We start from the raw sequence: 14,377 nt of genomic DNA, 5'->3' as shown, positions 1-14,377 counted from the left end.
GAACAATTTCAATCTCTCCTTATGCAAACCGCAAATTGCCTTGACACGACAACCAACAAATCGAAACTCAACCCAATAACTCCATTCAACTATCCACAAACCGAATCCAAACAGTCCTATCAATCGCAAATCGCAAATATGAAATGAATTATGAGTTCATCTTCTAAATCAACCCTAACAGCAAAAGGGAAAATCGAAATCAAGTAGTTAAAAAAGAATCGATCTATGAAACGGTTAGAATGATGAACTTTGCAAACCGAGTTTTGCGATTTGGATGGGGATTGTCGAGCCTTTTACCTGTTGAAAATGGTGAAATGGACTGCAAAAACAGAAAGAACTCGAAATTCCAAATGAGTGAGAAGCAAAAACCACTTAAAATGGATGAAGATCTGAGCTTTGGTGGTTGCTTAAAAATCGCAAGGGTTGGGGAACAGTGTACGGCAGAGTGAAAGGGGAAAGTGGAAGGGTGGGGCCTTAAATAGGCAAAGCCCTAACTGCCCTTTTTTTTTCGTTCAGAACACTTACCTGGAACAGGCAATGGAATGTTCTACCAGAAGAACAGTCCTTTAGTAGTTCTGACTGAAGTGTCTGATTTTTCTTGTTTTCGACATACAAAATAAATCTGAAAAGAAATAAAATAGACTATAGAAAACAATATACACACTAATCAGTAGGTTGCCTCCCACCAAGCACTTGGTTAAAGTCATTAGCTTGACTTGGATCAGCCGATCAGGCTGATGGGGGATCGCTTAGGGGAATTTCTTCGCCCTCTGCGATAGTGGAGTCAGCAAGGTAATGCTTTAAGCGCTGCCCGTTCACTACGAACTCGTCTCCTTTTCTGTCCAGTAACACAACAACTCCGTAGGGTCGAACTTCCTTAACAGTGAAGGGTCCGGACCATCTAGACTTCAGCTTGCCTGGGAACAACCTCAGCCTTGAATTGAAAAGCAAGACCTTATCGTTGGGTTTGAAACGTCTGGCAATGATTCGCTTGTCATGGTAGGCCTTGGTCTTTTCCTTATAAATTTTGGAGCTTTCATAGACGAGGTGCCTTATCTCTTCCAGCTCATGGATTTGGATCATGCGCCTCTCAGTTGCTGGCTTGATGTCGAAATTCAGTAACTTGACTTCCCATGCAGCCTTGTATTTGAGTTCGACAGGAAGGTGACACGCCTTACCATAGACCAGGTGATAGGGGGTGGTCCCTAGCGGCATTTTGTAGGCCGTTCTGTAGGCCCATAGGGCATCGTCCAGCTTAAGTGACCAGTCCTTTCATGAGGTGTTGACAGTTTTCTGGAGAATGCTCTTGATCTCTCTGTTGGAAACCTCAACCTGTCCACTCGTTTGTGGATGATAAGCAGTCGCCACCTTGTGCCTTACTCCATTCTTCTTTAAGAGGCCCTGAAATGCCTTGTTGATGAAGTATGTTCCACCATCGCTAATGACCACTCGAGGCACTCCAAATCTCGGAAAGATGATGGAGCTGAACATCTTAGTCGCCACTTTTGCATCATTAGTGGGACTCGCCATCGCTTCTACCCACTTAGATACATAGTCAACGGCAACGAGGATGTACTCGTTCTTGAAGGATGGAGGGAATGGGCCCATGAAATCGTCTCCCCAACAGTCGAACACCTCAACCTCAAGAATGTAATTCTGAGGCATCTCATTCCTCTTGCTGATGTTCCCAAGTCGCTGGCATGCATCGCATCTGGCTATGTAGGCGTGAGCATCCCTGAACATAGTTGGCCACCAGAAACCCGCTTGAAGGATTTTGGAAACCGTTTTGAATGTACCGAAGTGGCATGCGTAAGAAGAACCATTGCAATGATGTAGTATTCCTGGGATGTCTGCCTCTGGAACACACCTTCTGAACAAGCCATCCTTGCAATGTCTGTACAAGTACAGTTCATCCCAAACATAACGCCTCGCGTCCCTTAAAAATTTCCTCTTGTCGTTTCCAGTGAACTTAAGAGGTTGCTTTTCAGCAGCAAGAAAATTCGCAATCTCAGCAAACCACGGGAGGTGAGAGTACTGCTTTTGGATCGCGGCGACTGGCTGTTCCGCGATGCGAGAACAGTCGGGTATCATTCCCAGAGGTTGTTCCGCGAAACGCAGACCAATCGCGTTGACGTGTTCCACTGGGTGTTCTTCATCAAGAGTTGTGTCGTCCTCAATCTTCATTCTGGACAAATGGTCTGCAACCCCATTCTCGACCCCTCTCTTATCTTTTATCTCAAGATCGAATTCTTGGAGAAGAAGAATCCACCTCAACAATTTTCGGTTTTGCATCTTTCTTTGTGAGCGGGTACTTTAGAGCAGCATGGCCGGTGTGCACAATCACCTTAGATCCCACCAGGTAGGATCTGAACTTCTCGAATGCAAAAACAATAGCCAGAAGTTCCTTCTTAGTCGTAGCGTATCTGCATTGAGCTTCATCCATGGTTTTGCTTGCGTAATAGATTACATGAAGTTTCTTATCTTTGCGCTGCCCAAGGACTGCTCCAACAGTAAAATCGCTGGCATCAGTCATGATTTCAAAAGGGAGATCCCAGTCTGGCGGTTGTACTACAGGCGTGCTGACTAGAGCTCCTTTGATGGTATGGAACACAACTAAGCACTCACTGTCGAAATTAAACTTGATCTCCTTGCAGAGCAGTCTGCTGAGTGGTCTCGCTATCCTTGAGAAGTCCTGGATGAACCTTCTGTAAAACCCCGCGTGACCCAAGAAACTCCTGATAGTTTTCACAGTTGTTGTTGGTTGCAAGCTCATCATCACCTCGATCTTTGCCTTATCCACCTCAATGTCTTTCTCGGAGATCTTGTGCCCCAGAACAATCCCATCCCTGACCATGAAGTGGCACTTCTCCCAATTGAGCACTAGATGTTTCTCCTCACACCTTTTTAGTACCCTGCACAAGTTAGACAACCAGGCAGTAAAAGAGCTTCCATAGACGCTGAAATCGTCCATGAAAACCTCCATAATGTCTTCAATCAGGTCAGTAAAGATTGACATCATGCAGCGCTGAAATGTTGCTGGCGCATTGCACAAGCCGAATGGCATTCTCCATAGATCACACCCGCTTCAAGAAGTTTCATAATCTCTTTCTTAACAACATCTTTTAGATTCAGGTTTAACCTCCTCTGATGTTCGATAGAAGTCATTGATTCATCTTCTAGGTGTATTCTATGCATGCATAAATCAGGTGAAATGCCAGGTATGTCTGCTAGTGAATATCCTAATGCCTTACGATATTTCCTAAGCTCACACAAAAGCAATGCAGTTTCCACATTATTTAGTTCAACGTTCACAATGACAAGGTAGGTGGAATTCAGACCTAAGAAAGCGTACCTGAGCCCCTTGGGAAGGGGTTTTAGCTCAACCTTGGGAGCTTTAAGCTCGCTCCAGGGATCATCTGGTTGGTTCGGCGGAACAGGCAAGTTCGGTGTAGGGGTCGCTCCAGCTGGAGTGTTCTCGTCCCTGTTGCTTACCTCCCCCAGACTTAGACTCGCTACCATTCTTCCCATACTCCTTGCGGAATCAAGCATCTTGGCATACCCGTCTGCATAAATGTTTACGACACTCTACTCGACCTCAGCTCTTACTACTGCAAGCTCAAGTGGGTCTTCTGTAAGAATCTCCTCGATCATTCCTTCACCAGGTTGCAGCGGGTCAATCCCTTCATCAACCTCAAAGGTCTTTCCATCTAACATTGGCTTTTTAGTAGTTCATCCATCTCGAATTGCATTACTATGTCCCCAAGATTCAGATCAATCTTCCCTTGTCGCACATCAATGATGGCTCCAACAGTACATAGGAATGGTCTTCCCAAGATGAGAGGATCTTTAGACTCTTCTTCCAGCTCCAGAACAACGAAGTCTGCTGAAACAGAGGTGTTTCCGACTTTTACTTGGAGATCCTCTAGTATACCAACTAGGGATTTGACTGATCTATCCGCGAACACTAAGGACATCTAAGTTGGTTTGAAATGCGTGTATCCTAGATGTCGTGCTACAGAGTAAGGCATGAGGTTCACGCTGGATCCAAGATCAACCAAAGAGCATGCAAAAACTGTCTTTCCAATCTGGATAGAGAGGACGAACTTGCCGGGGTCTCCTCGCTTCTTTATCTGCATGTTCTGAAGCATTGCGCTGCACTCCTTGGAAACTGTCATGAATTCACTCTCCTCTGATATTTTTCCTGAGATCAATCCCTTCATAAAGCTGCGCATGGAGGGCATCATCTGGATCGCATCCATCAAGGGGAGTCGGACGGTTAGGTCCTCCAGCATCTTCCTGCACTTCATCTCCTCTCTGTCCTTACGAGTGGCCTTTGCCGGAACAGGGTAAGGGACTTTAGGAATGTATTCGCGAGGAGGAACAACCTCTGGGATTGGGCGAACAGCTTCAGCTGGTTGTTCTGGCCCTGGCGAACTTGTTCCAACTGCTGGTTCCGTATTCCTCTCAACTGTCGTGGTTTCGGCTGGTAGTTGTTCCGACTCTTTCTGCTTCCCTTTCTCAGCCATGGTGAACCTCCTCTTCTCCGGCTCGGAAAGTTGCTTTCCGCTCCTCAGTTGAACTGCATTGCACTCCTTAGGATTTTTGTCTGTTTTACCAGGTAGAGTACCTTGCTGCCTCTTGACACTCTCAGCAGTCTGAGCTGTCTGAATGTCCATCTGTCTCATATGGCTTGCGACATTATCGTACTTGGTGCTTAAATCTCCGAACATATGGTTCCTTCTGGTATTGATCTTGGTAGTAACCTGGTTCTGAGCATTCCCTTGGAGTTGTTGTCCTTGGAGCAGCTGCTGCAACATGACCTTTGTCTCATCTTACGGAGCAACGATAGGAGCGGAGGTAGCTGGTTGAGGGTTCTGGTGTTTCTGCATCTGGGGTGTGTTGTTCTGCGGTTGGCTTAGAACATAAGCCCGGGGTTGGTAGTTCTTTTGATACCCGGCATACTGACCTTGGTTACTCTGTGCATGATCAGTTGGTTTATCTTGCTTAAGCCAGAAAAGCTGTTGGTTGTTCCGCACGTTAGGGTTTGGGTGGTAGTTTTTGAGCTACCATCCTTGCCCATTCACGTAGCTCACCTTTTGCTGATCGTCCCCTGATAATTCAGCTTCAAACGCCAGGTCACCGGCACTCTTCTCTGGAGTTGCTTCTTCCATTATGAACACTTGGCTTTGGTTTCCCTTAAGCAGTTGGTCCACCTTCGCAGCGAGATCATCTATGCTGTTCACACTCTTCGAGCGGTCATGCTCCTTGTTCTTGTTCAGTGAACTTGATGCCATGTTCTCAATCAACGCAAACGCACCAGGTGTGGTTTGAGTCATGAAGTCTCCATTACTAGAAGAGTCAAGGGTGTTTCGGAACTCATAACTCACTCCATCGTAGAACACCTCCAATATGTAATCATCATCAAACCCATGGTGTGGGCACTCTCTCTGGTATTCCTTATACCTTTCCCAAGCTTCATGTAAAGGTTCATCAGACTTCTGCTTGAAGTTGGAGATTTTGTTCCGTAGAGCCGCGGTTTTGGACTTTGTGTAGAAGTGGCTCAGGAATGCTGATCGAACCTGGTCCCATGAGGTGAGAGAACCGGTTGGGAGAGATTGCAACCAGCGAGAAGCTTTCCCTTCAAGAGAGAATGGGAACAACGTGCATTTGACATAATCTGGTGGCACTCCATTAGAGCGAGATAAATTGCAGATCCTCTTAAAGGCCTCTATGTGGTCCATTGGAATGTCTGAAGTGAGGCCGCTGAACGTGCTCTTCTGTACCAGACCTATCAGTGCAGGTTTGATCTCATAATCTTGTCGAGTACAGGGTGGAGGATTGATGGGGGAGCGGTTAGTAGCGAAGTTCCGCAGAAGGTTTCGCTCCCCAATAAGAGCACCACGCTCTTCTCGCGTGGCGTTCACGGCTGCTTGTTCCTGAGCAGCTTGTTACTGATTTTGGATGGTCTGCTACATCTACACTGAGTCTGCATTTGTTGTTGAATGAGTGCCAATGCAGCAGTGAGGTCATCCATATTGCCTTGATCACTCATGTTGGTGTCGGTTGTTCTTGGCTGTTGACGGTTCTGTCTTTCTAATCTTGCGAGTTCGTCGTTGGTCAGTTGATGTAGTGGTCCTTGTGCATTGCTCCGAGTATGTCTACGGGTCATGCACTTGGATCATCTGTTCCAACAAAGAAATAAAGCAAGTTAGATATCTCAGACTAAATATTAAACCGAAAAATAAAGGTAAAAGCTTAGTCCCCGGCAACGGCGCCAAAACTTGATACACTAAAAATGAATCCTTGCTACTGTCAAGTTAATAGTGGTAATTGTAATATTTGAGATTCAATCCAGAGGACCAGTTTACTCTTTACTCTTATGAGTTCAATACTAAGCTGAGAAACAAGTGGGGTTTTGAGAATTAATTGTGACGCAAGTAACTAGAATACCTAGATGGTTCAAATTTGATTTAAATGAAGCCGGCTTAGGGTTATTAATCGGGTGTCAATGCAAAACTGAACAACTATTCAAGTGCAATGAGGTGCAGTCTAGAACTCAGATCACTCGGCTAGAACAATCCACTATCGTGGTCTTGCTCCCTTTGCAGATCGGTCTTGAATCCTAAGTTCTCACTTGGAACAAGACGCGATAACAAGCCTTAGAGACAAGATCCGATTAGTTCACTTAATACCCTAATATCTACTCTCGCTGATTAGGGATACAAAGCTCATTCAATATATGTCAATTTATCTCCTAAGCGGTTAGCTAGGTAATTAAAACAGAAATCGAACATTAAGTGATCAATTCAATGTAAGCAGTAAGAACAATATGAATGAAGAACAGTTAAGATCACTTATTTGTGTTCAGTTCATGCGACTAACACCCTATAACCCTAAGCAAGCTTAGCCTACTACTCAATCATAAAGCAAGATGACACAGACATGGTTTCTGAATAATACTGCATATAAAATAAAGTAGAACGAAGCTACGACATCACCATCGATCGACATCACCATCGATCGACGCCAACAAAGCAACATCGATCGACGTCAAGCCACAGACATCCTAGATTCCTGCAGAGCCGGAAAGTTTGGCAGAGAAGAAGGATGAATGGAAGATCGCATACATCAACACGAGGATTAACGACGTATACAACCCTCTCAAAAACAATGTGGACTGGTTAAGCACGAGAATTGATCTGCTACAGCAAGATTTGGACACCATTCGCAAGAAGGATCCACAACCAGCCACATCGATCGATATCTGCACCATTACATCTATCGACAGCAAGTTCGCAGCCATGGAAGATAGGTTACAAACCTACGAGGATATGCACGACCGGTTCACCTCACCTATCATGCGATACTTGGACACCTTTTCTACACAGATGATGAATGTCCAGAGGGACCTTGGCAAGCTTAATGATCAACATGATTTTCAGGAAGAAGATTCAACATCGATCGATAGGTTCCGCAGGGCATCGCTCGACGGTAAGAAACCTACAGAACATCTTCCCTACACAGCAGTAGAAGTTGATCAGATCACATCAAAGCTTTACACAGCTATAGACACCATGGAGGAACGACTTGAGAAGCGGTGTGATGACATCTACTTTCCATTCGACGTCAGACTCGGTGGACTGGATAGCCAAGCAGAGTGGTTACAGAAGGTAGTCAAAGCCATTCAGAGGCAACTCGCATCTCAACACCAGATATCAACATTGATCAACAGAAAACACTCCAAATTGATCGACAGTACGGCACCAGCATCGACCGATAAATACTTGGTCGCATCGATCGATACCACGTCTACACCAGACGACGAGCAGCTGATACAAAACAAAATGGAGTCAATGCATGAAGAACTGAACGAGCTATCAGCATACGCATTGTGGGAACCGAAATTCGCACTGTCGATTTCCGTTTAAATAAGGAAACTAGGAAAACCCTAATTTCCCAGAGGACTCGGATATCTGCTAATTACCACATGTCAAGCAATCAGAACACGAGAATAACAACGATAAGAATAAGAAATCGAAAAAGAGAGCAATGTAGATCTTATTCCGAATCTGCGTATGAGCGTTTACAACAAGGTATAAGCCTGGGCTCGAGAGCTGTCGGCGAGATTCCTAGTTCTAGCAACCCTAAGACGGCTAAACCTAATTGAGTCGCATCTCGAAATAACAAAAACGGAAAATTGCCTAAATTGCTCTAAGTGCTAAGTTTGCTCTGAAAAGTCCTCTGCCATGCTCCTCGCCTAAGACTCCTTATATACTAGCTCCAAGGTCGGTTTACGCTTTTACTCTTCTGCCCTTAAGCCGTCATAGCATAAAAATGGAGATATTCCATTTTTCCCGATCTTCCAATTATCTTCAAAACTTCCGTATTTATCCGCGGAAACTTGACATTTATCCTTCCTTGTGGACCAAGCGTAAACCGTGCAGCGGTTTACGGGCTTTTGGTTAAGAAATCATAGGATGGGCCTCGAGTCGTGTTTTAGATCCCTTTGGGCCGTCTTCCGACTCGACACGTTTACTACGAATTCTTTTTGATAAAGACCGAACTTTCCGCGGTTTCTAATCTGCGAAGTTTGATCGATGAATTTGAATAGCGGAAAACATGGACTGAGCTTGCTACGGTCTTCGGGAGATAGCATTCGAAGGTTTGACGAGAATGCATGGATTGATGTCGTATCGATGTTCGGAAGGGTTCAATCGCTACACAGCGACTGAACTTCGGCTCGAGCCCGGTTGCTACATAGCGACCGAGCGGGACGAACGCTCGGTCGCTATGTAGTGACCGAGCTTTGGCTTGAGATCGGTCGCTACGTAGCGACCGAGCGGGACGAACGCTCGGTCGCTACGTGGCGACCGAGCGGGACGAACGCTCGGTCGCTACATGGCGACCGAGCGGGACGAGCAGTTGGTCGCTACGTAGCGACCGAGCGGGACGATCGCTTGGTCGCTAAGTAGCGACCGAGCTTTGGCTTGAGCTCGGTCGCTACGTAGCGACCGAGCTTTGGCTAGAGCTCGGTCGCTACGTAGCGACCAAGCTTTGACTCGAGCTCGGTCGCTTTGTAGCGACCGAGCTTTGGCTCGGACTTGGTTGCTACGCAGCGACCGGACAGCGTGTATGCGTGGTAATTATGCAACGGTCGAGCTTGGTTAGCTTGGTTTGAATCTTCAAGGATACTTCTTCGTAAAAACTTCGTGTTTGGTTATATTTTACGAAAGTTACATCTTCCTTTTTACTATCTCTTTCGGAAATACGATCTCCGAGGATTTTCGGGTGGTAATTCCGTCGTAACCGTTTTTGACCCCAACACGCATACGACAAGATAGGATGGCATCAGTTCAACATTGAAAACATCCTAGAAAGGCTACAGAAATGATGAGGCCACAAGAAGTTTCATTGCAGCTTGGTCCAGAATGTGCAGAGATGAGGTGGATGCTTGTTTCCCAACAAGTAGTTGTCTTTCCACCAACTAGCCACATACCTCCACAGTCAAGCTAAATGACTATAACAAAGCGATGAGTGGGAGGCAACCCACTATTAGGTAATTTTAATTGGTTTTCTCAGTTACTAGTATTTACTTTCATTTTCATTCTTTCAGATTTATTGCAAGACCCAAGTAGGATGATTACCAACAAATCGACTGTGGACGAAATGTCGACATCGATCGACCTACAATCACATACGACGATCGATGCATACCGATGCACATCGATCGATTCCCACTCCGGTCAGGTTTATCTTCCTAACTTGTTACATTGAGTACTGATGATTTATTTCCACCATAACTCCGACTGTGTTACACTGGGACAGTGTAATTTAAGTCTGGGGGGAGGTTTACTGATATTATTTATTCTGATTCTTATAAAAGAATTTTAATAAAATTATGCTTAGCTATGTGAAAGGACTATGATCTTATTATTGATTTATACTTGAATGTCTAACCACTCTTTAGCACTATTCTAGATTTACTGATTGCAGATAGTACTAAAGATGCTAAAGTTGATCAACCTGTCAACTATATAAACTTGCCTTGATTGTTTGAAGGAACCAAAGCTGACCTCCAACACTAAACCTAACATATTCGCTTGTCTTGGGGCTTGGTATACATGGGATCGGATTCTTCAGACAAGTCTAGAAGGTAATGCCTTGTGTAGATTCATTTATCACATTTCCTCTCTAAATTTCGACCCTAGAGTAGTTAGTGATATTAAAAAAAAAAATCCGAAATTTATTACTTAATTAGGACTTAGGATCTAGTTAGGAGGAGTCTAAACAGGACTTGGTGGCTAAAACCATTAAGGCTTGATTTATAAATATTTCAATAAAAGAATTCGAACGGGACTTGGAGGCGGCAATCTTCAAGGCTCGCTTCACAAAGAATTCTTGGATATAGGTCAAACAGAAGTGAACAGGGCTTGGTGGCAACCACCATTAAGTCTTGATTCATGGAAGCCTGTCCAATCTTGGTCACTGATCCTGCAATGGAAGCAGACTTTGACTCAAGAGAGAAATTAGGAACTAACTTTTACCTGCAGTTCCAGATACTTGTCTGAAAATCTTTGCATCATGTGATCGATATACCCAAGGTAAAGCATACACTTTTATATTTATGCTAAGAAATGAGGTTAGTAGGGGAATGTCAGACAGGATTTGCTGAGTTGTAGACTAGTTGAATTTGGTTGCTAAGCTAGGATATTGCATAATGTGCTTTTGTGATTAGGACTTTTAGTTGTTGTTTGCGAAATTGTAGAGGTGATGATTTCTATGTTTTAAATCTGTGAGTCCCTGCTGTTTTCAAACCTCTTTCAGAGACACTGCCTGTTTGTTTTGCTTGAGTACAAGCAAAAGGGTAAGTCTGGGGGAGTTGATATACCATGGATTAGACCCATTTTCATCCATGGTATATAATATTTTACTATCTATATATTATATATTCTATCCTATTAAGTATGTTTTTAGGTTCAGGAGTATCTTGGAGTAAAGTGATGATTATGGAGTATTTAGGAGCTTAAAAGAGATTTCATCCGAGCTGACAATTAGAGGTCGATACGAAGAAAAAGCAATTGTTCGATGCACATCCAGTGCCGTCGATCGATACAAAAGAGAAGCCTCAACGATTGAAGATTATGATCGATCGATGTACATCTTGTACCATCGATCGATGTCGAGACGCGAAATGCGCGACTTGGTTCCAGCCAACTTTAAACCCAAGGCTTCACCAAATTACAAGATTACCTCTGACGAGTTTTTAACCTAATAGTTATATACTTGCCTAAGTGTTAGGAGGCAAAGAGAGCTTTTTGGCCACCATTGTATTCTTACTTTCAGCAAGAGAGAGAGTTTTAGGAGAGAAAATCATAGAGAGATTTGTGATTGGAACTCCATTGATTCATCTATTCTATTCTATGGAGTTTTTATCTATATTTTTGTCATGAATTGCTTAGCTATGTCTGAGTAGTTTACTTGTTAGATTCAGGGTTCAAATAGGTTAGAGGGATTAGCCCTAACTATAGATTTGCGGAGTTGTGATATTCATTGATTGATTGTTCTTAATGCTTGTTTTAGCCTTGCTAACTAGAACATGAACCTAGGAATTTTCAAGTGTCAAGCATCCTTGATCATCATGTCCTGAATCTAATATGTCATGCTAGGACTGCTAGAGAGAGCTAACCGCTGATCTGGGAGACTAGTGAGCATTATCAACCCGCGCTTAGGGCTTAGCTAGAAGTTATCGATCGATATTGTCTTCTGACAATCGATCGATATTGCGAAAGGTGTATCGATCGATATCCATATAAGATCATCGATCGACACTTTCTTGTGATCAAAAGACGACAGTTGAGATCCAAGATCTAGTTAGTTAACTAGTGAAACATTGCCATCGCTGATCATTGTGATTAAGGAGTTGAGTTCTAATATATTATGCATGCAACTGTTAGGCATCTATAGGATTATAATCTCTAACACCTGAATAGAAACCCTGCATCTAATATCTTCCAATAAAGTTACACCCCAATCATCTTGTTAGTCGAGCAATAAACTTGCTTAATTAGGATTGCTATTTTCTTTTAAACCATAAAACAACAAACACCTAGAATTAATAACTTGACTAGATTTAATAGGTTCCCTAGCTTCTTGTGGATTCGATCCCAAAGTACTGCAACTGAACCTCTTATTTGAGAGAGTAATTCACTCCTTAGGGTAATTTGAGTGGTATCAAATTTGGCGCCGTTGCCGGGGAGCTTTGATCGCCATTAGATTTAGTGTTATTGATTCTTATTCTTTTCTCTACCCCCATTCTAACACAAAATTTTTTCTTGTCTTTTCAGGTGCATGCCCAGCAGTACCAGAAGCAACAAGGACAAACACCTGCTATTCTCAGAAGATCCTACTCACTTGGAACGCACGATCCGCAAAGACCCGCAAAGACCAACATTCCACATCAATCGACGCAGCAGCTTTCACGTCGGCTGATTCTCACACCCAACCGTCGACCGACACCCGACCTTCATCGTCGACCGATCTAAATCGTTCAACATCGATCGATACTACACCGCGTACATCACATCGATCGATACTACACCGTGTACATCGATCGATCATCAGTCGCGAAACATGGTTGTGATTGTTATTCTCAGACAGGACGAGAATGGAAACCTGTATGACCAGGATGGTCATCTGCGTAATGCAACAGGTCAGAAACTAGACGCTCAGGGGAATTTAATCCCTGATACTGATGCTACAGGAGCTGTTCAACCTGTAGAAGAGGCTGCTCGACCAAGGGCATTGGCTGACTTCAATCGTCCAGATGAGTACTACGCCAACAGATCAGCTATTCGACTTCCAGAGATTCAGAAGCAAAATTTCGAGCTGAAGCCTCAGTACTACACACTCGTGTCGCAGATACCCTACTCTGGGTTACCGCACGAGCATCCTATGGACCATCTAGAGAGGTTCGAGGATCTTATCGCTGCTATTCGTATGGATGGAGTCCCCGAGGACTACCTATTGTGAAAGCTCTTCAAGTATTCTCTAACTAGAGAAGCGATGCACTGGCTTAAGCAGCTACCCACAGGATCTCTAACATCTTGGGCCAACATCAAGAATGCTTTCTTGCAAAACTTCTTCGATGAGGCACGCGCTGAAGACTTGAGGAGCAAAATCGCTACATTCGCGCAGGAGACTGGAGAGTCTTTCAAAGATGCGTGGATCAGATTCAAGTTCTTCCAGCGAGACTGTCCACACCACGGATTCAACGAAGTGCAACTGCTGAGCACTTTCTTCAAAGGTATCGCCTTGAGGTATCAGATGGCTCTTGATACAGCTAGCGAGGGAAACTTCAACACCAGGAATTCAGTGGAAGCTGTGAGACTGATAGAAAATCTAGCAAACAACAGCAACACCAAGAACACTGACTTTGAGAGGAAGAAGTCTGTTGCATCCCTAGGGAAGGAGCAGATGGACGAAGTTAGAGCAAAGTTAGATGTGGTTCATGAGCTTCTTAGGAAGCAGGTCTGCTCAGCTGAAGGAGAAGAAGTTGTAGACATGGAAGGAGAAGAAGATGTGAACTACATTGGAGATACTGGATTTCAAAGGTCTGGAAACCAGGATGGAAACAGAAACTTCTATGGCAATGGTTAGAGTAACCAGAGTTCACAGTTCCAGAAACCTTTCAGCAACAACAGGAGAGGCTATGGAAACTCATTCTATCAGAATCCACCACCATAGACTCAGGAAAGCAAGATTGAACCAATGCTTGACAGAGTTCTGGAAGGACAGCAACAGCTCACTGTGGATTTCAAAGGGAAGATAAATTCTGCCTACAACAGTCTGAACACAAGAATTGAGACCTTAGGGACTCAGGTGAGGAAGCTTGAAATGCAAGTGGTTCAGACTGGAGACACTGTAAAGAGGCAAGAAGCCTTGGCTAGAGAGGCAGGAGTTGAGAAAGCAAAACACCACGTAAATGCCATCATAGATGATGATTTCTGGCAAGTAGTAAAGCATGAGAAGCTTGGAGAAGGAAACTTCGAAGTTGAAAGCTCCATGAGTTTCGGTGGATCACATTGGTGTCGACCGATGTCAATGGATACACTTCGCTCGACAGACCATGACAAGGATCGATCGACAGATTACTCTAAACATCTATCGAAGTAATCTGCTGAAACGACTGCGGAGTGTAGTGCAGTTCGAATCATGACTCATGAGGAATTCGCAGAAAAACATCCTCACCCACCCTCCCCTTTCTACGTCAGAATTGATCGACCGCATGAGCCAGCAGTTGACCGACAGAGAGAGACCGATATCGATCGACCTCCCTCACCTCCCATCGATCGACGGGCACCTCTCACCTACCGAGTGC

The 14,377-nt window shown here is 44.3% G+C and overlaps 3 protein-coding genes and 2 non-coding genes across 5 annotated transcripts; 1 reads left to right on the top strand and 4 right to left on the bottom strand.

Moving 5' to 3' along the window:
* Positions 1-729: 729 nt before the first annotated feature.
* On the bottom strand, positions 730-1,215 carry LOC106399144. The gene has a single exon (XM_013839612.2). The coding sequence runs from the start codon at positions 1,213-1,215 to the stop codon at positions 730-732; it is 486 nt and encodes a 161-aa protein (XP_013695066.2).
* A 57-nt stretch (positions 1,216-1,272) lies between these two features.
* Positions 1,273-3,974, bottom strand: LOC106399145. Its single transcript, XM_013839613.2, has 4 exons — positions 3,713-3,974; positions 3,353-3,563; positions 2,313-2,912; positions 1,273-2,269 (listed from the first exon to the last, which is right to left on the bottom strand). Exons 1-4 carry the CDS (start codon positions 3,972-3,974, stop codon positions 1,273-1,275), a joined length of 2,070 nt encoding a protein of 689 aa, XP_013695067.2.
* LOC106399146 lies at positions 3,975-4,817 on the bottom strand. The gene has a single exon (XM_013839614.1). The coding sequence runs from the start codon at positions 4,815-4,817 to the stop codon at positions 3,975-3,977; it is 843 nt and encodes a 280-aa protein (XP_013695068.1).
* Positions 4,818-5,424: 607 nt separating this feature from the next.
* On the top strand, positions 5,425-5,531 carry LOC125593667. Its single transcript, XR_007329567.1, has one exon. It is a non-coding gene; the product is annotated as a small nucleolar RNA R71 (small nucleolar RNA).
* Positions 5,532-13,160: 7,629 nt separating this feature from the next.
* Positions 13,161-13,268, bottom strand: LOC125593707. Its single transcript, XR_007329605.1, has one exon. It is a non-coding gene; the product is annotated as a small nucleolar RNA R71 (small nucleolar RNA).
* Positions 13,269-14,377: the final 1,109 nt, after the last annotated feature.

This window comes from Brassica napus, chromosome C9 (genome assembly GCF_020379485.1).
Source record: "Brassica napus cultivar Da-Ae chromosome C9, Da-Ae, whole genome shotgun sequence".
NCBI lineage: Eukaryota > Viridiplantae > Streptophyta > Magnoliopsida > Brassicales > Brassicaceae > Brassica > Brassica napus.
This window is presented reverse-complemented; position numbering and strand designations above follow the sequence as displayed.